At 41.0% G+C, this 25,883-nt stretch overlaps 1 protein-coding gene across 1 annotated transcript; it reads left to right on the top strand.

Annotated features, from left to right (window-relative positions):
* Positions 1-3,028: 3,028 nt before the first annotated feature.
* Positions 3,029-23,947, top strand: pcsk6 (proprotein convertase subtilisin/kexin type 6). The gene is made up of 21 exons (XM_070827501.1): positions 3,029-3,193; positions 4,837-4,941; positions 6,304-6,408; positions 6,507-6,650; positions 6,778-6,854; positions 8,519-8,607; positions 9,290-9,462; positions 9,553-9,765; positions 13,541-13,641; positions 13,989-14,092; positions 14,290-14,407; positions 15,052-15,240; positions 18,408-18,544; positions 18,665-18,841; positions 19,353-19,455; positions 20,058-20,254; positions 20,875-20,962; positions 21,040-21,143; positions 21,377-21,506; positions 21,761-21,873; positions 23,651-23,947. The coding sequence occupies exons 1-21, from the start codon at positions 3,029-3,031 to the stop codon at positions 23,746-23,748; spliced, it is 2,730 nt and encodes a 909-aa protein (XP_070683602.1). The 3' UTR covers positions 23,749-23,947.
* The last annotated feature ends 1,936 nt before the right edge of the window (positions 23,948-25,883 follow it).

Here is a 25,883-nt window from a genome sequence, read left to right as displayed (position 1 = left end):
AAAACCTTGTTTTAAACGTTGCCTTGATTTTCTTCATTTTGAAGAGACTCATTGATGTGGTGAAACACACTTTGTGTGACAGACATTACTTTCAACCGGTACTCCTAAGGTTATTACAACAGTTAGTAGCTACTCTATCAAAATGCTGTGTGTGTGTTCATTTTCTTCTCTGTTTTTTAAAAAAGTCTTAGGTTTGCGCAGAGCCGGTCTAGCTGTGTCCCTCTGCTTCCAGGTTTCATGTTGAGCTAAGTTAAGATTTTTAGGGAATAGACATGAGAGGGAATCATCCTTAACTTTAAGCATATTTTTCAGAATGTACACTGAATTCTTGAACTGCTTCCAGTGAAGAGCTGCTTGTGGTTTCACCAACACTGGAACTTTGGATAAAAGTGGGCTCACTAAAGAGAGCAGTTCCATCAGATCACTCTAATAGGATTTATTGATTGATGATTTATTAACTGCACTAATATTAAAGTTCACCTATTTGACTGGATAGCTGGAGGGTTTGTGTCAATGTCAATTTGAATACATTTCATTTTCATCAAAAACTACAGTATCACCCGCCGTCTGTTAGGTCTTAATCAAAAGGCACATTTGATGTTGTTTACTTTTGAATATTTCCTTTTTGCTACACACTGCACAGCTATTGGTGGACGTCTGAGCTCCAGGCTTGGCAATGGAAAGGTGACCAAACAAGTTATAATTTAAGATAGATTCATTTATTCATTTGACGTGACTTAAAGACAAACCAAACACAACAAAGCTGAAAGGATTGAAGCCAAAGAAAAGAGTGAGGCTGGCTGACTGCCAAAAGCTTAAGTGCTGTCACCTGACCAGGTGAGCTGAGCTTGACTGCACTCTGCAGGCTCCTGCAGGGAGTGGAGGCAGAACCAGCCCGGGGGCCGGTTAAACAAGGTAATTCAGTAGTGTTAGGCCAGGCTTTGGCTTTTCCATTGTTCTGAACCATGTTAGACATTATTAAAAAATAGAACTATCTTAAGTAGGACTATCTTGCCATGAATTATGGGTAAATTAAGACTTTGTTTCAAACTAAAAAACAGCAGTTTGATGTGGGTGCTGATGGAACTTTATTCCCTCCAGCTGCCAGCAGAAAACATTTGTCTTCTGAGAAAAAAAGTCTGTGAAGTTCAACTTCTTTTATTGTATATATATACACATATATACAAAGAAGGTCACAGGGGACAAGAATTCTGATGAGAATCGACAGAAAGAATGAGAAATAATATCACAGTACACAGAGTAACAATACAAAACACATCCAGTGGTATAAAATAAGAGACTGATGTTGCTTTTAGGTCATCACACAATACAGGTCAGTTAGATCTTGTTTCGATGGCCTGTTATTTTCCTGTTATACTCTGGATTTGACGAATCCAGCATTTTCTTTTTCAATTTACACTAAAATGTGCTCCTCTGGGCAGGTCAAGCACCACACTGAGTCAGCAAATCAAAAATCAGGTCAAAATAACGTCTACTTTGTATAATGCATATTTGACAATTTATGCCAGTAAACAGTAAGCTGGTGCGTGCATTAGTGAACATGATACAATGCAGTCCAAAAGATAGACTTTGTGGAACACCCTAACCCACTAGAGAAGTGTTGACTCAACGTTATGATTATTGAAAGGTTTTCATAATAATTTCTTTAAGAATGTAGGATTTATTGCAGCTCTGCTGTGGTGGATTACATCGCAGTAGTTACACATTCATGACCTCCTGGAATATTAACCAGGTTGGCAGTTTTCCTGAGAACAGCACTGTTGTGTTTACGTGGTGCTGAACAGTGCCGATGGGTTCTACCTGTTTCCTCCGTAGATGGCAGCATTGTTAACACAACACAAGTCAGTGAGGCACTACCACCGTCATTTTAGGGAGAAGCAGAGGAGGTGAAGAAATCACAAACGTCCATTCATGCCATCACAAAGCCAGTGGACAGAATCCGAGACATCATTTGAAGCTGTGGAACATGGATATTGAAAAAATATAACTCTGATAGTGGTCATGAATCCATGCACGACATCTGCTGGTCCAGCAGGACTCCAAGTCTTTTTGCTTTTTGTTTGTAGAAGATGGAGATTCACTGGTCACTGACACATATCCTACCTGAGAACTTCAAACACAAACCTGTCAGTCTGCCAGCAGCCCAGAGCCTCAGCCAGGGCAAAGACCTGCCAAACAGTGTGTCTGTACCAGCTTACCCCCGCCCAAACACACACACACACACACACACACACACACACATTAGGAGATGTGAAAAACCTTATTGGACATAAATTATTATTCTTATTATCATTGTCATTATTATTATTATTATTATTATTAATATTATTATATTTGCATGTCCTCAATCATTTCTGCCATCTTTAAGTTTTCAATTAAATCTTTAAACTATCAAATTAGTTGGATTATTTAAATTATTATCATTGTTATTATTATTATTATTATTATTATTATTATTATTATTATTATTATTATTATTATCAGCTTGGTGACACAGATTCCAAAGACGTGAAGGCAGGAATCAACCGTGGGAAGTGTTTCGATGATTATATTTGATCATAATGAATATTAATGATCATGTTTTCGTTTGTTTTCGAATATTACGTGGTGTAGACGTCATCCTCCGTGCAGGTAAGTGGGTGCAGGTGAGTGGGTGCAGCATCAAGAGGGTGCAGACGTCCCTCTGACGTTCCGTGTCCCTGCGGCGGACTCCAGCCTCTGTGCGCCATTGGCTGCTGCTCTGCGCTCAGATCGCACAGCCCCCCACCTACGCACACACACACACACACACACACACACACACACACACACACACACACACACACACACACACACACACACACACACACACACAGCCATGGGGGCAAGTTTCAGACCGGACAGGAAATTTCACCGGGACGTGGCCACAACAGGATCATGCACTTCTGACACACTTTTTTTTTTTTTTTGCTCTGCTCGGTGAACTTGTTCCGTAAACCCACTCTGCTTCTGCAGCTTTGAGGTCAGGATGACGTTACTTTTGCTTCTCATCATGCTAAGTGTTGAAAGCAGCCAGTCAGTGGGCTCTGGACACCGGGACGTTTATACAAACCACTGGGCGGTGCGGGTCTCAGGTGGTCTGGGACAAGCTGATAAAATCGCAGCGAAATATGGATACATGAACCTGGGACAGGTAATGACACCTTCATGTCTGATGATTTGTTAGGAAATAATGTTCACTGTTCCTTAGGAACATCTGTGTCCCACTCTGTGGAAGCTACGATAGAAAATGGCCTAAATACATCTGAAGGAAGATGATGAACATATTATGGGATGATAGAAACATTTGAGAATTCACGTTTGTCTTCTGATGAGAAAGTTTACAACAACCACTTTCTAATATGCCGAGTCTTTATAAAGGTTTTTATAACTAATGGCTTTAACCACAGATGATAACTGATTTATTAAATCTTTATGAATCCATTATAAGCCATTGATAAGATTAACTTTTAGGTTGCCAGGTTGCTGGTCCTTAACCTCCCCCAGCAGGTCACTGTAGATTATCTGGACTAAAATCCATTTGTTAACAGAGAAATCTCTTGACTTGGTGGCTAATTACGAATTGTGAAACCCACACACACTTATTTTAATGTAATTTTGACTGCATTATTACCAAATAGCACAGCCCATAAACGTGCTCTTAATAATGGCTTATAACTGATGGGTTGTATGCACTAACCTACAGTTAGGATTTAACTGATAATAAGATGGTTTAAATGAGGAATTCAACATAGAAGCAGAAATGTGTATTGCATATGTCCTGTGAGGGCTACAGTCCTTTTACAGGCGGGTTTTATGTGCATAGTATATCATTTTGGCACAATGGGTTTTATTTATATCGTGTGCTCTCTTATACGTAGGTGGAACTGTCCTTTTTTTTATGTTTGCCTGCTTTTTGTCCACATGGATGTTTACCTGACGAAGAGCTCGTGGGTCAAAATGTTGCATCATTAGAATTTTAGGAGCTTGCAGCTGAGTTTGTTGTCCTGCACCTGTAGCAACGGATGTGCACCATCGCCATCTTTGTGTTCTATAAACCATCAGAACATTGGTCATTGGCATTAACTTTAATAAAATGACATCTTATTTCAATTCAATTCAATTCAATTTATTTTAAACAAGAAGTGTAACAGAACAAACAATCTAATAAAGAGTCCAGCAGTCGATGAGGCCAAAGGATCAGTCCGGTGGATCAGTCCGAGGCATCACCTGCCCTTTATGACCCTCCTTCTTCAGGAAGGAAAAACTCAAAAAACCCAGTGGGAAAAGAGAAACCTCCGGGAGCACCACAGATCCAGCTCCCAAGGACGGACAGGCTGTAGCCTTGGACAGACGCATCCTTTCAACCTTTTTCTAAGCCATGTGTGAATGTTGCTTTATTAGTCAGTGGTACCAAAAACCTGATTTTAGCCACTAATACAGTCTGTAACAGAGAGCAACACACGGTATCTGTGCTTGGAGGGGGTATGGAGAGGATGAAGACAGATGCAGTGAGAGGAATGGTTTGAGTCAGAGTCTGAAGAATATGACTGCAGTGTGCCAGCTGTGCACATGTGCTGAGAATCCTGCATATTTATTAGATGATATCATTAAGATGGTCCGAATGTGCATGAACTCAGCAAACTTTGTAGAATAAGGGCTTTTTATTTGTAAAAGCCGTTTAGATAAGAGCCGCTCACAGATATTCTATTTAGCATTTAGCCGCTTGTAGTTTAAGCTTCAGTGAAATTGATGTGACTTTCTTGATGCTTGTTGCTGTTGGATGTGTTTGGTCAGATAGGAAGTCTGGAGGACCATTACCATTTCCACCACAGCAGAGTGGTTCGCAGAGCTGCGTACTCTTTGAAGGGCCCCCACAGCTTCATCCATATGGATCCCGAGGTGAGACTTTGGACCAGTTTCTTTCAAGTGCAGTCGAAATGTACAACGGAGGAGATTTGCTGACATGAACACATTTTCCTCTTGTCTGAAGCCTTCCAAGCAGACCTACCAACCCTAAATATAGTTTAAATGACCACACTGACTGCAGCACACATATTTCTGTCATAACTGCATGTTTTCCATTTCATTGGTTCCTACAGTACTGTGAAAATGCTGAGCATCTCTCATGATTTACAGTGATTCTACAGAGTATTCTTCTCCACTTAAATAATAAGTAAATTATCCACTACTGAAAGATGCCTCCTGCATTGTGTGGACGGTTGCAGGGACGGACTGGGAATGAAAAATGACGCAGGATGTTTTAACTCAGACTGGACCACCAGTCTTACATCACCACCCACACAGCACACACCCCACTCAATATAAACAGGATTATTGAGCAATGTTCAACTTTTTAACAACAACTTTAGTTAAATAGATTATAGATAGACAGAACAAGGGGAACACGTTGTTCTGAGGAGGAGACTGAGAGCACAGACTGGCATTCTGGCTCAGTCTGCATCTGTCCTGTTAGCAATTAGTATAAATTAGTATATAAATTATATAATACAGTGACATTAAATAAAAAGTATTATGTTAATATAATAGTATAATATTGTTATATTGATAATACGATTTTAACACGTTCATATAATTTCATATTTAATTGTATATACTATAACACTGATATCCCACAGCAGGAAGGTTTCAGGTTCAAATCCGCTGGCCGGCAGGTTTGTGGTTTGAACCTGGAGCCTTTCTGTGTTTAGTTTGCATGTTCTCCCTGTGGATTTTCCTCCCACAGTCCAAAGACATGCAGGTTAACTGGTGACTCTAAATTGCCCTTAGGTGTGAGTGTGAGCGTAGATAATTGTCTGTCACTACGTGTCTGCCCTGTGATTGGCTGGCGACCAGTCCAGGGTGTTCCCCGCCTTTCCCCCAAAGTCAGCTATGATTGACTCCAGCCCCCCCGCCACCTTTACCACACATTAGTTTTGGTGTGAGATGCTGACATATTTTACAGAGAACCTTTGAGCAAACCACGATCTGACACTATGGTAGCTGCTGCAGTCAGCTGTGTCTGCATGGGTGTCAAAAGTCAGGGTATGCTTACATTCTTACATACAGTAATAACCTATTTAATATTTACCTGTAGGTAATTTTTTTGATTTTGAAACATCCAAGTTCTTGTCTTGTCCTGCACAAAAATATTATTCTATATATTTGAATAAATATTTTACAAGGATTTCATTAGTAAAAATTATGGCTCTTTTTTGACACTTGACACAAATGACTTATAGTGTTCCTGCCATTTCCATTTAGGTGGACTGGGCCCAGCAGCAGCTAGTAAAAGCAAGAGTAAAGAGGCAAAGTGACCCAAGCTTCATTAATTTCAATGACCCTAAATGGTCCAACATGTGGTACATTGTAAGTGCAGCGAACTGAATCATTCTTGTGGTTATTTCCATTTTGACGAGTCGAGGCTACATTCATTGCCGGTATTTGCCCTCCGTGTTTCTTCTCAGCACTGCAATGATAAGAGCAGCCGATGTCGCTCAGACATGAACATTCTGGCAGCCTGGCAGAGGGGCTACACCGGCAAGAATGTGGTGGTCACCATATTGGATGACGGCATCGAGAGGAACCACCCTGATCTGGTTCAGAACTATGTATGTGCTATCCATCCGACCATCTCCAAACAGGGACACACTTCAGTCTGCTTCACTTCTGGCTGCTGGACTGTTTTCTCTGTCTATGCGTTCCCATCTCCTCTGTTGTCCTTTATCATTTCTGTAGGACCATCTAGCAAGTTATGATGTCAATGGGAATGACCATGACCCTACACCACGTTATGACTCTCGCAACGAAAACATGTAAGTTAACTTCTGTTTTTACTTTTCACACAACTACTTCTATCAGAAGTGCAACATTAGTTGTACATACATAGTAATAATAATACAGCTGTGCGGTTTATGTGTGTGTCGTGTTCGGGCTGGTTGGAAGCAGTGACAAGGTTTTGGTCATTGTGCACAGCTACAAACTGTTTATTTATCAATGTATTAAGGTCATTTATTTGTCATTGAACAGAACAGGATTGCACTACAACATTATATCCAAATAATTAAATTTAGAACAGAATAAAGTAACAGCATGTACAGTTAATTATATGCATATACTGTTTGCATATATGTACAGTTATACAGGAAATATTTCTGTGGTGCATTTTTGAATATTGAGTCTGGGGGAATGTTAACAGCATCAACAGAATAGTGCTGATAAAATGGTCTTCATCTCAACATCAAAAGTTCTACATCTGGGAAATATTGTCCATCGACTTTGACTGTGTTCGAGCACCAAGCATCACTGATGTGAACACAGTCCACCTCCCCTGGTCAGAGTCTTGCCTTCTGACATCTCGGAACACAGTCTGGCCATCAAGAGCCACAGCTTGATCCACAGTATTACAATGGAGCCATATGATATTCATAGTTGTATTCGGAGCATGTAGACTAGTTGTTTTCATGAAATATTGGCAGTATAACATTGTGTGAATCCTCATCAAGATGATACATCATAACACAAAAATATAACCTTGTGAAAATCTAAAAGGAAAAGTGATACCTTAACCCCAGAACACTAACCTAACAGTTAGTAACACCATCACTAACGTCGGGTATATTTTACCCGAAATAATGTACCCGATAAAAAATACGTGCAAATTGAAGTACTCTTCTTTTATTTTCCCCTACACAACATCTCATAAAACGAAAAAAAGGTATCATCATCCTATAAAAAGGCTCTAAAATTAGTGAAAAATGTGGGGAAAAAAAGAAAGACACACAATGAAAATCACGTGACCTGATGTTAGTGTTCTAGGGTTCAACAATGGTTATGGCAATAAGATGTAAAATGTAAATACATAAATGAATAAATAAATAAACTTTTAATACAATAAGTAAATTAGGTTTTGATGTCAGCTCTAAGGAATGTAAGACTGATGACTCACCGTTTTGTGTTAATGATCACACAGAAGATCATACATCACAGAAGAAGAAAAATTATCATTTCCCAATTGTCTCCATGAAATTCAGAACCCACAGTAAAAAATCACAAACTGAAGTGGATGGAGACAATTCCTGGAATACTGTGAATGTTTGAAAGTGATGGCAGGAGTTTCAGGATGGTCCCCATGTTCTCTGTCTTTTATAAATTCAACATGGTGTTTCCTGATGCTCGTAGAATGGCTGTGGGAGATACAGGTTTTGTGTGCTGTCTGCTGTTTCCCACTATGTTTCCATTAACTGTAGGCATTGAGGTGCAGCCTCAATAGTAATTTCTCTTTCTGCAGGTGACGTGATGACATCTACTCTTTGAATGATATGCACATTGAATGTTGGTTTAGAAAATAAGGATTTTTAAATTTCAGATATGTTCCCTAGAAACATTTCCAGTAATTTGCCTTGGACTTGGCATTGAAACAGGTGCACAGCTGTATGTCAGATCATGATTTCTGTGTTTGCTCTCTGTGTACACGTAGACATGGAACTCGGTGTGCAGGTGAAGTTGCAGCCGGGGCCAATAACTCCCACTGCATCGTCGGAGTCGCCTACAATGCTCACATTGGAGGTAGAGCTCTTTGTCCTTTTTCTTTACTCTCTTTCTACTTCTCTTCTCTTCTCTAGCAGTGTAGCTCTGGGAATGAGAGAATCAGTTGGCTTTTTCATCTGGCCGCTAGCAGCCAAAGGTTCACTTATCCAGCACTGTTTGGATATTCACAAAGTTTGGTATTCGGTGGCATTTGTGGCTCCCAGTTGATGAATCCTGATCCTACTGTTTGTCTTGTGTCTTATGTGTCAATTATTGCAATATTCTGGGACAATTTAAGATTCTTTTAGATGATCATGGCTTGTAGTGTTGGTAGAGGCACCAGTATAACCAGCCAGGTTATAACCAGAGCATGTAGACTAGTTGGTTTCCTAAAATATTGCCAGTGTGAACTAAGCCTCATCACGATGATACAGCAAAACACAGAATTACATACCTGTGAGTATCCAAAAGAAAAAAAAACACACACACACACACACACACACACACACACACACGCACACACACCATTTCCTCATCAGTATTTCACTACATGATTTGAAAAAGGTTTCTTGGTGTCTGCCGAGCTAATGAACACTCATGGGTCTTGGGTCTGGACAGGCATGGATGTAAACTTGACTGGCTGCTGGAGGCGGTAATTCAAACTTTTCAGTCAGACGTGGCTTTATCTGACTTTATCTGATCAGTGTTACCTTGGACACAGGGATTCGAATGCTGGACGGTGATGTGACTGATATAGTAGAGGCCAAGTCCCTGGGAATCCGACCCGACTACATTGACATCTACAGTTCCAGCTGGGGGCCAAAAGATGATGGCAAGACAGTGGACGGTCCAGGGCAGCTGACTAAGCAGGTTTTTGAGCAAGGCATCAAGAAGGTTTGACAAAGGAAAAAGCAGACTGATGTATATATGATGATGTCAGAGTGGAATCACAGCACAGCATAAATATATATTTATGTCACACAGGGCCGCAAAGGTCTGGGCTCCATTTTTGTCTGGGCGTCAGGTAACGGTGGTCGGCAGGGTGACCACTGTTCATGTGATGGTTACACCAGCAGTATCTACACCATCTCCATCTCCAGCACCACAGAGAGCGGAAACAAGCCCTGGTACCTGGAGGCATGCAGCTCCATCATGGCCACAACCTACAGCAGTGGAGAGTTTAACGAGAGGAAGATTGTGAGTACTGGATAAATGGCTGTTTCAGACAGTTGGATGTACCGTATAACGTGACATAACAGCACACACACACACAGACAAGTTCAGCCCAGTACTGTGTGACTGTGGCTTAACTGGGTATGAAAATGAATATTCTTAATTGGTAAAAAGCAGTTGCAAATATCATAACTTTTTCAGCCTCTTTTAGCTCATTGTTTTGGTTTCATCTCTTTTTTTTCTGTAAAAAAGCAGTAATAAACTAATAAAACACTACGATGTCACACGGCCAGCACCAAATAGCAGACAGGTAAAGTTAGCTACTAGCTGGTGAATAAAGTGGAGCATTTAGCTTCTGAAGTGCCAGATAATTTTGTTGGTGACTGGGTGGAGACCAAAACAGAGGTAAAAGGAGAGTCACTGCTGGACTTACATTCACATGGTTATCTGCTGGATATGTGAAATTGTTTCAATGTGACAATTTTACATATATCATTTTATAAGGTTGCCAACAAATTATGGGTGAAGTCAATTCATTTTCTGCTGTCGCTCCACATGTTTCCTGCACTGTTGCCCACTTGACATGGTGGTTCAGGCTAGCCGCTAGATTCTCAGCGTATTAACATGGCATTGAGCTCATTGTTGGTTTCAGTGTATTCAGGTTAACAAAGAGATGCAGACAGAAACTAAATACTGGCGAAGAATTTCATCATTGATTGCCTTTTGCCTTTTCCTCTGCAGCACATTATCCTCACGCAGCCACATGTCTGCTCTTCCTCCCTCTAGTGTCTGCCTTCAGACCAGTGTATGTTACACTGTAATGTGTGTATTTGTCTATGCATGTGTGTGTGTGTGTGTGTGTGTGTGGGAGGAGACCAGCAGAGGCTGTGTTTACTTTGACTGTGGTGTGCTTCTCACATCAGGTGGAGAGAAGATAGAAAATAGGGGAAAGATGACCAAGTGAAGAGACGTACTGAGTTCTGTCCACAACAGGAGACAAAAGGATATTAATGAGTGCTGCTGCAGCAGAGGACAAACTGTGTGAATCTGGAGCTGTGTCCAGTTTGGACCGTGGCTCCCAGCCATGTCCCTCTGCAGCCCGGCCCCACACTGTGTTCCTCAGTGTAAATATTATGCTTTGGCTTGTGTAAAACTAACTAGAGTGACAGGAGAGGCAGCGCTCTAGTGTAGTGAGTAAGGTGGAGTCCGGCCAAACAGTGGGGTCGGGTTGTGGAGAGGTTACCACACACAGGGTGTCTCGCAGAGCTGCCAAACAAATAGAGCTTATGTGTGCCAGCATGAAAGGGGCAGACTTTCAGTGTTAGACCTGTTTTATGTCTGATTATGGCCTTTGAGCAAAGGATCAATAGGTATGTTAAACAGGTCTACAGAGTTAGGCAGGTATTAGTTTTGCTTGTATTAACCTACTGTAGGCTGATCTGAAGTTCAAAGCACAACAAGCATGGATAACAACACAGAGGCTGACATAATCTCACACTTAACACTTAAAGCTTAATAAAATTCCTGCTGTTTTGCAAGAAAGATATTATTATAAAGACATTATTTCACCGCAGTGTATATAGACACATTTTTAAGTCTGTTATGTACCAGTAGAAACTTGATTATTTATCCGCTGCAAGGAAACAGAAAATTTGACTCAGCAGTGATGCTAATCAGTGGCATGAAATGAAATGCTGCGTATGATTTCAGTTTATTGATAATGTGCCATAAATCTGCAATGTATCAAACTTCAATTATGACAGAATTTGTTATAATATTCTTACAAAATATAATATGTATCACTTAGTATTAATCATAGAGTCTGCAAATCTGTTACACAGCTATAACTAGGGTTAGGGTTAGGGTTAACAACATGAGTGTACATGTTGTTATATGTTATTATTGGTAGTAGTAGTAGTGATAGTAGTATTATTAGTGTTATATAGTATAAGGCCTTACTCTGAATGTACATGTTGTTATGCTATTATTATTAGTAGTGGTATTATTATTATTATTATAAGACTCTGGACTCACCTGGTGCAATAATTTACCTCTGTGTAATAATTTCTAATAATAATTTTTGATACATAATTTTTAATACATACTTTTATATATTTATATTTTTGACTTTTGTGTTTGAAGTTTATTCTTATTCTTTTGGAGCTGTGTGTAACAAAAAGCAATTTCCACCTGGGGATTATTAAAGGAATTCTGATTCTGATTCTAAACATTATAACAATATAAACATTAAAATCAATCAATCTTTATTTATATAGCGCCAATTCACAACACCGTTGTCTCAAGACGCTTTACATAAAGAGCAGGTCTAGACCAAACTCTTTACTTAGAGAGAGACCCAATGATTCAGGAATTCAAAATTAAGGATTCAAGAATTCCCACATGAGCAAGCATCAGATATTATATTGAGCAACAGTGGCAGGAAAAACTCCCCTTTAACGGGAAGAAACCTCGAACAGACCCAGGCTCAATGTGGGCGGACAACCTCCTCCACTTTGTTAAAATCCAAAGCTGACTTATTCTCCATGTGAACTCTACAACATTCTTCATATGTATCTTCTTTAAAAATGGCCACTCTCAGTGGCACTGTGGCCTCTGGATTGATAAATTGAGATGTTGTGTGCAAATCTAATTTATGGAGACCAGCTGATTCATTCTCTCTTTCAAACTGCCTATTTTTGTGGAAAAAAACAGTGCCTGTTAGGTTAAGGTGGATTATCAACAGTCCGGTATTCATGTCATGTCGGTAACAGTCAGTATTCATGCCTGCTCACACAGAAAAGTGACTCACCACATGCACAAGCCCATTCTAGCTGCCACAGCAGCAGCCTATTGGATGGTGCAAGTATGCCACACTCCCAGCGAGGGCCCTGAAAGAGACTTGATCAATGTAGATAAGTGGCAGCGATAAATAGTCATCGATAATAGTGGCATATTAAAAAGTTCTGTTCCATTTGAGTAAAAATGGCCACCAGGCAGGGAGACCTGGCCACTTGAGACCTGATTGTAACCACATGCCTGAAACTCTGACTAATAGAAATAATCGTGAAGAACATAATGCATCCAGTTTTTTGATAGCACCTTAAAACAACTGGCTGATTCAAAGTACTTTACATAGGACATAATAGAAATTTGACAATATACCAAAGAAACACAAGACACTGTAAAAAGAAACATTTAAAAAGGATTGAAAAGTTTAAATGGATATTTGGTGCCTTAAAAAACTGAATGCTGTGTCTTTGTGTTTAGACTGTTGGGACAGTAAGCAGACCTGATCCGTTCCAGCTGCAGACTTCAGCACATATTTTCTAATTTCCAGTGACTGACAGAAGAGAGCTGCACCATATTCATATCTGACACAAACAAGCAAATTGGCCAAATCTGCAACATCGGTCTTCTAGCTGAAAGGAGCAATAGCACAATTTTGATGGGCTCAATCAGTGTGTTCTCTTGGCATCTGCCGTGGCCCCTTTTCTCTCTTTTGGCACAGCGTCGTTTGAAAGTTTAACTTCTTAACTGCAGCCTTCTCTCCACACATGATGTGTGCCAACTCTTTGGCTAACCGTAGGTATAGCTGTTTACCAATCGTTTGTGGCCTACTGGTTTTCACAATGCGGAGGCTGGCATGATATGAAGCTTCCTGAGCTGTAGCATTGGGTGTGACACAAGATTTTTTTAGAAAAATGAAATGAAATCACTGCTAAGAACACCACCACATACCCTTGAAATCTTGTGTTAGATTACATGTTTTATCCTTTACAATGTCTGTGCCCCTTTGCAGGTAACCACTGACCTCCGGCAGCGCTGCACTGATGGTCATAGTGGCACTTCAGTCTCTGCTCCCATTGTGGCTGGAATCATAGCTCTCACCTTAGAGGCCAAGTGAGTTTCTTGCTGTGTCCTAATCACCTCATTACCCTGTCCTTCCCTTTCACCGTCTGTCTCCTGTCTTTCCTGCTGTCTGTTCAGGTCTTCTGCAGACATCGAACCTGTCTGCAGTTTCTCTAAATGACCATTTTACCATTTTATTCTAGAAGATCATCAGTTTATCACTGTTTCTACATATGTGAATGCACTGAAAAGGCTAAACGACCAATGGAAGAACAACAACAAAGAAAGAAAAAACAGTGCATTTCTTTCAAACCTGGTTGAACAAAAGAAGCTGAAATGAAAATAAACCAAACAGAGCAAACAACGATGAAGGTCATGAGTGTGCTTTTATTCTGCAGCCTTTTGCTGACATGGAGGGATGTGCAGCATCTTCTGGTGAAGACATCCAGACCAGTCCACCTAAAGGCTGATGACTGGAAGACCAATGCTGCCGGACACAGAGGCACACTGCATTCTTCCTCTAATGCTAACATAGTACATCGACTGTTTTATACTTGAAATATTTAAAAGTATGAAAATATTTTCTTGTTGTGTAAAGTAAACAGCCCCGTGCAGGCCATTTCAGCGACACTGAATCCTCAGATTATTATAGAGGTTCTATATATGATGTCTCCTCACGTTGCTGCTTGCTTCTCACAGTCAGCAACCTGTATGGTTTTGGTCTGGTGAATGCAGAGGCCATGGTGGTGGAGGCTACCAAGTGGAGGACTGTTCCTCCTCAGCACACCTGCAGTGAGATGCCTGAGAAACACACCAGGTGAGGTTCACTGCAGGCAGGTGCAGTATGGAGCTAATTGTGAATGAGACTGACAAGAACATGGTGATTTTTAATTCTTAATGGGCCAAACAGTGTGCTCCTCCCCGGGAAAGCTGATGTCAGGGGGCTAAAGAGAAGACGGTGTTTGAACCTCAGACTCAGACCAATGCAGATAATATAAGGAGAACAGTGGACAGTGAAGGGCTCATGTGGCTTTGTTCATCCAGTCTGCATATGTTTGATGATGATGGAGATGGAGAACGCTCATGACCACGTCCCCTGGGGTATCTTGGCAGGATACAAGGGAAGTATGGGGTACTGGGGCCATTATTACAAGACATTCAGTCCCTGTATGGCCTCAGGATTGGTTGGATTTGGTTCTGCAGGCTTCATCAGGTTAGTTTGGGGAACCAGATAGTTACTGGTTCAATTCCGTCTCAGACCATACAGCAAGGAGTGTGGACTTGTAGCATCTTCTGGGCATTACCAAAGTGCCCTTGAGGAAGGCACTGAACCCCAAAGTGCTTGGTGCATCATCATATGAGGCAGCCATACTTATAGGTCCAAATCAGTGGAGTATTTGTGGGAGGGCGATGTACTCTACCGCTTTTCATGTAATTGCATAATGCTTATGGCTGTCCCAGATACATCCATGCTGGCCAAAGTCTGAACAGCAGCATCACCACCTCCGGGTGTTCAGAGGAACCTGAGCAGCACGTGGGCTACCTGGAACACGTGGTGGTCAAGATCCTGATTGCACACCCACGACGAGGAGACCTGGTGATCAACCTCATCTCCCCGTCTGGAACGAGATCACAGCTACTTGCCAAGAGGTGAGAGCTGCACTGTAAACACTGATGCAGGCTGCAGGTTCAGCTAGATAACAGATAAAGGGTCGGTTCTACCAAATGCCCAAGTTGTATCTATTCATGTTCATGCTGTTGTTTCAGTTTCAGAAACTTCCCATTGAAAACAGTTCCCGCTGGGTCCCAGTGACCAACACAGTGCTGTTCATCTGCATAACATGTTATTATCTACACAATCTCTGCTAAACTGAGCGGGACAAAGAATTTGTTTGCAGGCTGTGGTGGCTCCACGTACTAAATATACACTCCCCTCCAAAAGTATTGGAACAGTGAGGCCAATTCCTTTATTTTTACTGTAGACTGAAAACATTTGGGTTTGACATCAAAAGATGAATATGAGACATGAGATCAACATTTCAGCTTTTATTTCCAGGTATTTACATCTGGATCTGATACACAACTTAGAAGATAGCACCTTTTGTTTGAACCCACCCATTTTTCATGTGAGCAAAAGTATTGGAACATGTGACTGACAGGTGTGTTTTGTTGCCCTGGTGTGTCCTGTTACATTGATTATTCAAACAATAAATAGCGCTGAATGTCTACGTTCAGTTTCAGATTTGGGTTTTGCCTGTGCAGATTGCATTTATAGTTAGAGGCGTAACCAACAAGAAAACCAGAGAGCTGTCCATGGGTGAAAAACAAGCAATTGTGAAGCTGAGAGAAGATGGAAAATCAATCAGTCATTGCACAAACGTTGGCCATAGCCAGTACAACCATTTGGAATGTCCTGAAGAAGAAAGAAACCATTGGTGTACTAAGTAACAGACATCGAACGGGTAGACCAAGGAAAACAGCAGCAGTTGATGACAGAAACATTGTGAGAGCTGTAAAGAAAGACCCTAAAACAACTGTTGACATCAGCATCAACCTCCAGAGAGCAGGAGAGAAGGTGTCACAGTCTACTGTTCGCAGAAGACTTCATGAACAAAAGTACAGAGGCCACACCAGAAGATGCAAACCACTCATTACCAAGAAGAATAGGAAGGCCAGGCTGGAATTTGTCAAAAAGTCCAGAGACAAGCCTAAAAATTCTGGAACAAAGTTTTATGGACTGATGAGACAAAGATGAACCTTTACCAAAGTGATGGAAAGGCTAAAGTTTGGAGAAAGAGAGGATCTGCTCATGATCCCAAACATACAAGCTCATCTGTGAAACACAGTGGAGGTCATGTCATGGCTTGGGCTTGCATGGCTTCTTCTGGGATGGGCTCATTCATCTTCATTGATGATGTAACACATGATGGCAGCAGCAAAATGAACTCAGAAGTCTACAGAAACATTTTGTCTGCCAATTTAAAGAAAGATGCAACCAAACTGACTGGGAGATCCTTCATGGTGCAGCAAGATAATGACCCAAAACACACTGCCAAAACAACATAGGAGTTCATCCAGGGGCAAGAAGTGGGAGGTTTTTAGACTGGCCAAGTCAACCTCCAGACTTCAACCCTATAGAGCATGCATTTTACCTGCTAAAGAGCAGACTGAAGGGAGAAACCCCCCAAAACAAACCACAACTGAAAGAGGCTGCGCTGAAAGCCTGGAAAAGCATCACAAAAGAAGAATGCAAAAGTTTGATGATGTCAATGGGTCACAGGCTTGATGCAGTTATTGCAAGCAAAGGATTTGCAACTAAATATTAAGTCTTTTCACGTTAATCTATCATAAGTCTATCTGTTCCAATACTTTTGCTCACCTAAAAATTTGGTGTTCCGTTACAAATAATGCTATCTTCTAAGTTGTGTATCACATCCAGATGTAAATACCTGGAAATAAAAGCTGAAATGTTGATCTCTTGTCTCATATTCATCTTTTGATGTCAAACCCAAATGTTTTCAGTCTACAGCAAAAATAAAGGAACTGGCCTCACTGTTCCAATACTTTTGGAGGGGAGTGTATGGTCTGTTTTTTACGTAAATGGTAACTGACTCACTGCGAGAGATTTGAATCTATTTTTCCTCAAATGGTTCTACTGAGAGTGAAATTCTTTCTGAGAGGAATTCTCTAAAAAGCATGATCAAAACACAGTGTGTGGCTTTGCAGGCGGAAGGACTGGCACATTCTCCTCTTTTGAACTCCTGTCACACTGAAGCAGCTCCCACTGTTCAGTTTCCACATTCTCACACCCATCCATTTCTCTCCCGCTTTCCACACAACAATAGCATGACTTTGACAACCATAGAAATAGAGACTGTATTCACTGTGATGAAATGACATTTTACAATCAGCACGTGTGTCCAGGTGATGTGGAGATCTACTGAATATGTGACAACATTTTTTAAAAGCCTTTATTGTCTCCAGGTGCTGTTTGAAGTCTAACAAAAGGATTCAAGTGATGTCACACATCTTTAGCAGCTCTGTGAGGTTCAGCTATGAGCTTTGATTTAACTAAACGCTAACACAGACGGCTTACACTTTTGGCATGATCACACTGCTCAAGCTAATCTCAGCGACAAAGTCTTTCCTCAATGAGAAATATCAAGGCCTAAAGGTTTCGCAGCAATGTCAGTAGTGATGTCCTCGTTTTTAGTCACAAGTATTTGAATTAAAAAAAAACATGAAAGAATTTGCAAGGTGCTAATGTAAATGGATATGAAAAAATGACAATACAGACAATGATATTAAATGACAGTGTGCTGAAATTTAAGCCAAAAAAAGGGGCATCATCAGTGAGGCCTGTATTTCCAGGCAAGAGGATGGAGGATGCAGTCTATATGTGTGGGAAACGTGACTAATGGGCACTGTGATGCATTGAAATATTTTTGTATTTCACCACATCATATTTTAGACTTACCAGTCCATCCACAGCTCCCCTCAGCACGACATGAGCCAAAGTGGCTGCAGTTCGATCCTCCCTAAGTCCACAGAGGAATGCTGTTCTAATAATCTGTGTGGCTTGGCATAGACAGGCCATCCATAGGTAGTGATATTGTTTGAACATGGCGATATCGACAGTCTGTTCATTCAGGCATTCATAGTGTTGACCTCACATGCAAAGACAGAAATAGTTGTGTGGAGCTGAGAGAAGTTCAAAGCTTGTTTCTCACCTCCACAGCTGACACTAAGTGAGGTGGCTATGGAAGTCAGTTTGTCTGTTTCTAACGTGTCATTTCACCTCACTGTTCCCTTCACAGGCTGTTTGACAGTTCCAGTGAGGGATTCAGGAACTGGAAATTCATGACGGTTCATTTCTGGGGAGAGAGGACAGAGGGCACATGGACTTTGGAGATTATTGACTCACCGTCAAAGCTACGCAATCCTGAGGTGCTGGGTAAGGTCCAAACAACACGGGAGCATGTTTACATTTAGATGTGCTGTTAGAATTCAAGCTGATGTCCTTATGCACAGAACAGCAAAACAGCTTTACCATTATTATTGTTACTTGGCACAGGCAACCTCAAAGAATGGACACTGATTCTTTATGGGACATCCCAGAACCCTCACCAGCCCCACAGTGCTCAGCACTCTCGCTCAAGGATGTTAGAGATCCCAACAGAGGAGATCCTAGAGGAGCCAGAGCTGGAGGAGGAGGAGGAGGAGGAGGAGGAGGAAGAAGATGAGTACAATGGTGAGAAGATCAGAGTGTTGGGGAAACACAAAATGTAATAATAAAGGTGAAAACATATTTTCTTCAGTCTGCACACTGCAAGGATAAATATAGATATTAACAAGCACGCGTTTTGTAGAGATCGATTATTTCTTTCTATTATTTCTATAAATAAAATATATATATAAATATATTTGTATATAAGCACTTCTTATATAAATGTAAGAAGGTTGGTTGGGAAGATATGGGAAAAACATATTGTTTTTTTTTCTGTAGGGTTAAATATTGAATTAGACAAATCCAGGAAACAGCATACGTCTTTAAACATGTCTTTCATTTTTACTTTCATGTCACAATTTAGTCACATGTTAGGTGTCAGTCTCCCTGTGGTACCACAGTGGAAATGATCTCAGCCCTTGTGATGTGTGAGAACAGTTAAAGGATAGAGATTCATCAGCTGTTTGCACTGGTGATGATGATGATGATGGTGGGGGTGGCGTTGTTGATCCTAATCAATGTGATGTTCACTAAGGACCATGCCACAGTGAGTGTGGGGACCAGGGCTGTGACGGACCAGATGCAGACCACTGCCTCAACTGTGTCCACTTCAGCTCAGGCAGCTTAAAAAGTGGCAGGTAGGAGCCGACAGGATGAAACGCACCCAGACAAGATAAAGTGGAAAATCACAAACTTTAAAGCTCTTTTAAAATCTCTTCACAATGGTCAAATGACATGTAATGACTAACCCACAGACAGCTATGACTAACTCTGCAGTTCCCCTCTGCTCTACAGAGCATTTCAACTCATTTTGGCTGATTGTTTAGATTTTAATGTTTGGGTCAGTGTCCCTGCTCTCATTAACCTTCCCTCCAGACTCAGCACACAGCTGTTTTTGACAACAACAAAAGAAGCTCTGTTTAGCTGTAGTGCCACAAAATCAAAACATCTCCACCCACAGAAGTGCGGTAGCAAGGTTTGAGCCGCATGATGACAAAAGCTGATCATCGTCACAATGTCATACAGATAAGGATCTGCTACCACTAGTGGTAGACAGGTGTTTAAATGGCTGTGTAAGTGTGTTACAGCCATAGCTCTGCAGTAATACTGTAACTGGAGTAACTTATTATTACTGAGCTGAAAATATTTAGATTCTCTGTTTCAAGACCAGCTCTGCTGCTGGTAAATGTTGAATAACTACGAGTCCATATTCTGCTGTAAGCTGACTCTCTGTGTGTAGAAGCTGTGTGAGCCACTGTCCGCTGGGACACTTCGAGGACGTAGCGTCTCGTCGGTGTAGACGCTGCCATAGAGGCTGTGAGAGATGTGCGGGCCGATCGGCCGGAGATTGTCTCTCCTGTCGAAGAGGCCTTTACCTCAGCACACTCAACTCTAGCTGCAGCGATACCTGCCCCCCAGGTTACTTTGCTGATGACAGTAAGTCAACACCTCCACAGTGCAGACAGTTGGCCTTTTATTGAGTATCTGATATTTAGCCTGACATTTAGTGTCACAGATCAGCAGTTTGCAGCCTCTCTGGTCCATGGACTGTTATTATTGTCACTGTCCTCACGGTCCAGCCAATGAACACATTGGGGGTGTGTGTGTCCCCGCACGAGTGACAGCCTGTTACAGCAGCTCTCGCCCAACTTTGAGTTTCCTCTTGCTTTTTTTTCACACTTTTGTCTTTTTTATTTCTCTACTTATTTTTTTTAGTGTTTCTATTTTTTCTACTGTAGCTGTACATATTTTTTTTAATCTCGTCCTGTCTGCTGTGACATTGTAAATTTCCCCATTGTGGGACTAATAAAGGAATAGGTTAGGCTCCCAGTAGTTCAAATGTATGGGCACACATTCTGGGACTTTAGGCCTCATGGATACACACAATGTGTTTGGTAACACTGAATTATTTTGTTTTCACGAAAAGTATCATCACTAATCTCTGATTGAATTCAGATATTGATTAAACATGTGACTGTGGAGTCTTTGTGGTTGAGTAAAAAACATGTGACATAAGTTAATTGTGTCCCTCATGGTGTGCATGCTGTCTATTCCAGATCAGAGACAGTGTCTGAAATGTCGCGACAGCTGTATGAGATGCCTGAGGTATGCAGACAGATGCACCTCCTGCAAAGACGGCTACAGGTATTTAAGACAGGAAGATTTATATTTAACGTTGGTTTAAAACAAAGCACAGCAATACAGTTGGGTTTCATTTATAGTCTGGCAGGGATGACTTGTGTTCCTGAATGCACCAATGGAACGTTTTTCCATCTCGAAGAGATGACATGCAGCCCATGCCACTCCTCTTGCAGGACTTGCACAGGTCAGTGTGTTTGGCAGGTAGGTGCAGTTTCTACAGTGCCTTAAGAGCAGGAGCAGCGGAAGTAAGACGTCTCAGTGAAAAGACAAATGCTGATTTAGAATTCCAAGGTAAACAAGAGATTTAGGTGTATGAGTGAAAACAATTTTATTGTCTCTGGGCTCCTGATAACGGTCATATGGCAACTTGGAGGTTTCCATCTTGGATGACATTAAATTTCCAACTGTGTTTTCCAGGGCCGGGTAAGGAGGAGTGTATCCAGTGTGCTGAGAGCTACCTGCAGCAGGAGTGGAGGTGTGAGCAGACCTGTACTCCTGGCTACTACTCTGGAGAGGCAGCAGGAGTCCCTCATAAGATGTGTCACAGGTGTGTCACTAATATCACTGCAAAAAAAACCTACAAAACAATTTTTTCCAAATCAGTTATATGTTACATTTGAATTGTATGCCTGGCAAAGGCAGAAAAATATACTAGCTTTAGCTGTATTTTCACTTAACAGTAAAATTTCATGATAATTGTTCTGCAGTAACCTCAAGCAACCATCTGTCGATAAAAGGAAATGTACTAGTTCATGATTTCAGCTCTGTTCTACTGGTTTTTATTTGGCTTTGTCTCTCCAGATGTGAGGACAACTGTTTGAGCTGCAGTGGCCCTGGAGCAACTTGCACCAAATGCAAAGAGGGTTATAGTCTGGTCAGCAGGACTTGCATTGTGAATGCATCCTGTAATAATGGTGAGTTTGAAATAACAACCCACGTCAGGTTGGCAACACTGGAGCATCTCTTGGAGGATTGCTGCTGCTCATAGTTCATTTCTGTGCTTTGGTTTTTGACTGGAAACTGAGCACAATGTTATTATGAGCGAGTCCCCATTTTATTTGCATAATGCACAAGCACACAGTTGGCATTATTTTGGTATATAATATAATATAATATAATATAATATAATATAATATGTTTTATGAAGAAGGAAATGTCATTTGTATTATTGATATGAACATATTAGCTCTACATATATCCATTTATTTAAGTGCTTTAAAAGAATTTGATCAATTCCCGATCTTCTCATACTTTGCATTCACTACTGACACTGTGTCAGCACATACACTATATTGCCAAAAGTATTGGCTCACCTGCCTTGACTCGCATATGAACTTAAGTGACATCCCATTCTTAAACCATAGGGTTTAATATGACGTCGGCCCACCCTTTGCAGCTATAACAGCTTCAACTCTTCTGGGAAGGCTTTCCACAAGGTTTAGGAGTGTGTTTATGGGAATTTTTGACCATTCCTCCAGAAGGGCATTTGTGAGGTCGCACACTGATGCTGGACGAGAAGGCCTGGCTCTCAGTCTCTGCTCTAATTCATCCCAAAGGTGTTCTATCGGGTTGAGGTCAGGACTCTGTGCAGGCCAGTCAAGTTCATCCACACCAAACTCTCTCATCCATGTCTTTATGGACCTTGCTTTGTGCACTGGTGCACAGTCATGTTGGAACAGGAAGGGGTCATCCCCAAACTGTTCCCACAAAGTTGGGAGCATGGAATTGTCCAAAATCTTGCAAAAATTTCTAAAAAACTTTTTTCACTTTGTCATTATGGGGTGTGTAGATTGATGAGGAAAAAAAAGAATTGAATCAATTTTGGAATAAGGCTGTAACATAACAAAATGTGGAAAAAGTGAAGGGGTCTGAATACTTTCCGTACCCACTGTATATAGCCCTTTCCAACAGCCCAAAGGGTGACCAAAGTGCTTCACAATAAAAACAAAGGAATCATTTTAAAAACAGTAAAAAAAAAGTTTGGAGAGTTCGAACTGGAGTGTTTGTATGAACAAGGCTTGCAGACAATTAAGGTTTAGGATAAGAATATGAAAATATGCGGCACAATGTCTTGTAGTGAGAAACACTTACTCACAACTGCAGAACTCAAAGGAAGTTCCACAGGGCTCCTTTAAAGTTCAATGTCAGACCCCGTTGGCACCTGATGATAACATACAACCTGGATCTGAATATGTAAGGATAAATGTGTGTTAATGGATGTGTAAATTCATGCAGAACACGCGTGGATACAATTTGATTGGCTGGACCACTATAAATGGCATCTGTAACACGTGTCCAGGGCGTTAAAAGGCCAATTACTCTTAGCTACAGAGGAACAAAGTTAGGACACGGAGAGCCCAGACAGCAGCATGATCAATTTTCATATTGGGATCCAAGCACAGTGCAGGCAGCAGGAAAAGGCTTCTTAATGATAATACCAGGTAGGAATGCAAAGGCCCCCGCGACCAGATGTTACTATCTAGACAATAAATCCAGATACAGACTGCATGATAATACAAAGTAAAGCATCATGTCAAGATTATGTTTTCCAAAAATGGTTCAACAATCACAGTTTCTCAGAAATGAAGGAAGCACTTAACGCAAAGCAGATCTAAGCAAAAGACGATGTTAAAGCCAGCCTGACTTAACACGCTGAACGAGGAGCTGATTCTCTGCCTCTCTGTCCGTCAGCTGATGAGGTGTTCTGTGAGATGGTCAAGTCCAACCGCCTGTGTGAGAAGAAGCTCTACCGTCAGTTCTGCTGCCGCACCTGTCTGATGAACGGATGATGAGCCCGCCTCCTCCCCCCTGACTCCCTGCGTTAAAAAGAGAAGCTGAAAGTGAAGCATTATCATTTGGTCAAACCAATGTCGGTTACAATCATTTTTAGAAAGAGCTAAAATTACTTTTAATTTCTGCGATTCATCATAATATTTAACTTTTTACAAATTGTGGATATCTCCCTTTGGAGTGAAGCTCTTCAGTTGTGTTTTTTCAGGTGTGATTTTCTTTTTTTTTATAAACTGCAGTATTTGGAATATGCACAAATATTCTGTACTGAACATGTATTATATTGAACATGTACAAAACTGCATTATAATGAATGTGCTTTTTACAAGTACTGTTTATAGCAATTATATTTCATTTATTTCTCATTACTTTTACTTCCTATTGTGTTTTATGATCTCAGTTTAAGGTCCTGAGCTATTATACATTTCCCTTCACTTTGTTCAGTGAGTTTTTATTTAAGGAGTGTTTTCAGCTCAGTTAAATATATATATAATAAAGCCAAAGGAGCTTTGAAAGAGAACTGCCTCTGCAATGTCATATGTAAAAATGCCGACTTATTAGTATTACTTGGGTTTCTTTATACTATCAATGAGAAAAGTCTCTAAGTTTGTTCAGTAGCAATTTGAGGTCCACTGAATCGTTTAAGCCCCAGCGGTTAAACCGTGGGTCACTCACCCAGCATGCTGAGATCTTGTCTCTCTACATCCTCTCAGTGCAGAACTCACCCATCTGAGACGTAGAAGTGTTTGTGTTTGTGCTCTGTGTGTTGATGTTGTTCCTGGTAATGATGAGGATTCTCTCATTATGGAGGACAGGGGTTTGTTCTGTCTAGTATCAAGACCCTCCTGTCCTGTTAAGAGTCAACCGCTCAGCTGAAGCCATTCATGGAGTAAACAAGGACAGCGGCAGTTAATTATGCCTTGACAGAGTGGTTGATTCAATTGCTGGGGCTTTAATTACTTCAGAGCAGTGAACATGTTCCAAACTTTCACCGTGTGAGAGTGCATCAGTACTGTAGTGTTGTTAAACGACTGAAAAATAAAAGCAAAGAGCCAAACAGAGGGCTACTCATCATAATGGCAAAAATCGAAATCAAATATGATAAAAAATAAAAAATCTGGATGACTGTAGCTCTATTACTTTTCACTTTAAAGCCCTGTACAAAATATCCCTGTTACATCAGATCAAGTTTAGTAACTTTACAGTGTAAGATTTTATAATTTGAACTTTTTCAACAATAACATATCTCTCTATCATTTGTGACTTTATCCAATTTTATGTTTGTTTTGTGTGATTTGTCTCAATATAATATTATAATACAGGGATAGATATACAGTGACCTCCCTCAGGGCAGCCTCACTAGAATTAACCAGAGAAGGCGATAAAAACACTGCGCCCTGCACCTTTAAAAAGGCTGCTGCTGTTAGATGGCTACATCTATCGCCCTGATGCAGTTTTTTCATTTCAGCCCCTCCTTGAAATCTGCTCCAAATCCTGGCTGAACCCTCAAAAGAGATTAACATTTGTGGATGCTCAGTGCTGCTCGTGCACGGGCAGAGGAGGGAATCCGTCCTCAGGAGGATCACAGAGCAGACAGTTACATTTACAGAGTTCATACCAGGGTTAGGAAGGGAAGACAGAACCAGGATAGACCCGAGATGTTTGAAGATTTTAAATGAAAGATTAACAATTTAAAGCAAAGCAGATGCACCTAGTGTTTATTCCAGTTCCTTGTCCAGAGTCTAAAACTTACCTCATTCACAGATAAATATCCACAGAAGGGGTAAGGTCACTTCACTTGTATCTCAGGAATCCACAGCACATTTTAACCATAAAACTCATTCTGCACAGCTTGAGGCAGTTTACATGTATATGTTCACTATCACACTGGGACACTTGACTAGAACAGAGTCATCATTAATGTTCAGGTTGTCAGGAACACAGAGATGCTGCACCGTAGCTGGGCAAATTGCTCCAAACGTGGGACTTTTTTTTATCCAACATATGCATCAAGTTGAATACGTATACACGAAGAAATGTGCCGAGAGGCGTTGGAAGACCTGCTGTCATGCTGGCCTTCGAAAATACTATACAACATACATCCTATCTTTATACTTTCATTCATATCCAAAAT

This window comes from Pempheris klunzingeri, chromosome 1 (assembly GCF_042242105.1).
Source record: "Pempheris klunzingeri isolate RE-2024b chromosome 1, fPemKlu1.hap1, whole genome shotgun sequence".
Taxonomy (NCBI): Eukaryota; Metazoa; Chordata; class Actinopteri; order Acropomatiformes; family Pempheridae; genus Pempheris; species Pempheris klunzingeri.
Note: the sequence above shows the minus strand (reverse complement) of the source record. Positions and strands in the feature narration are given on the sequence as shown.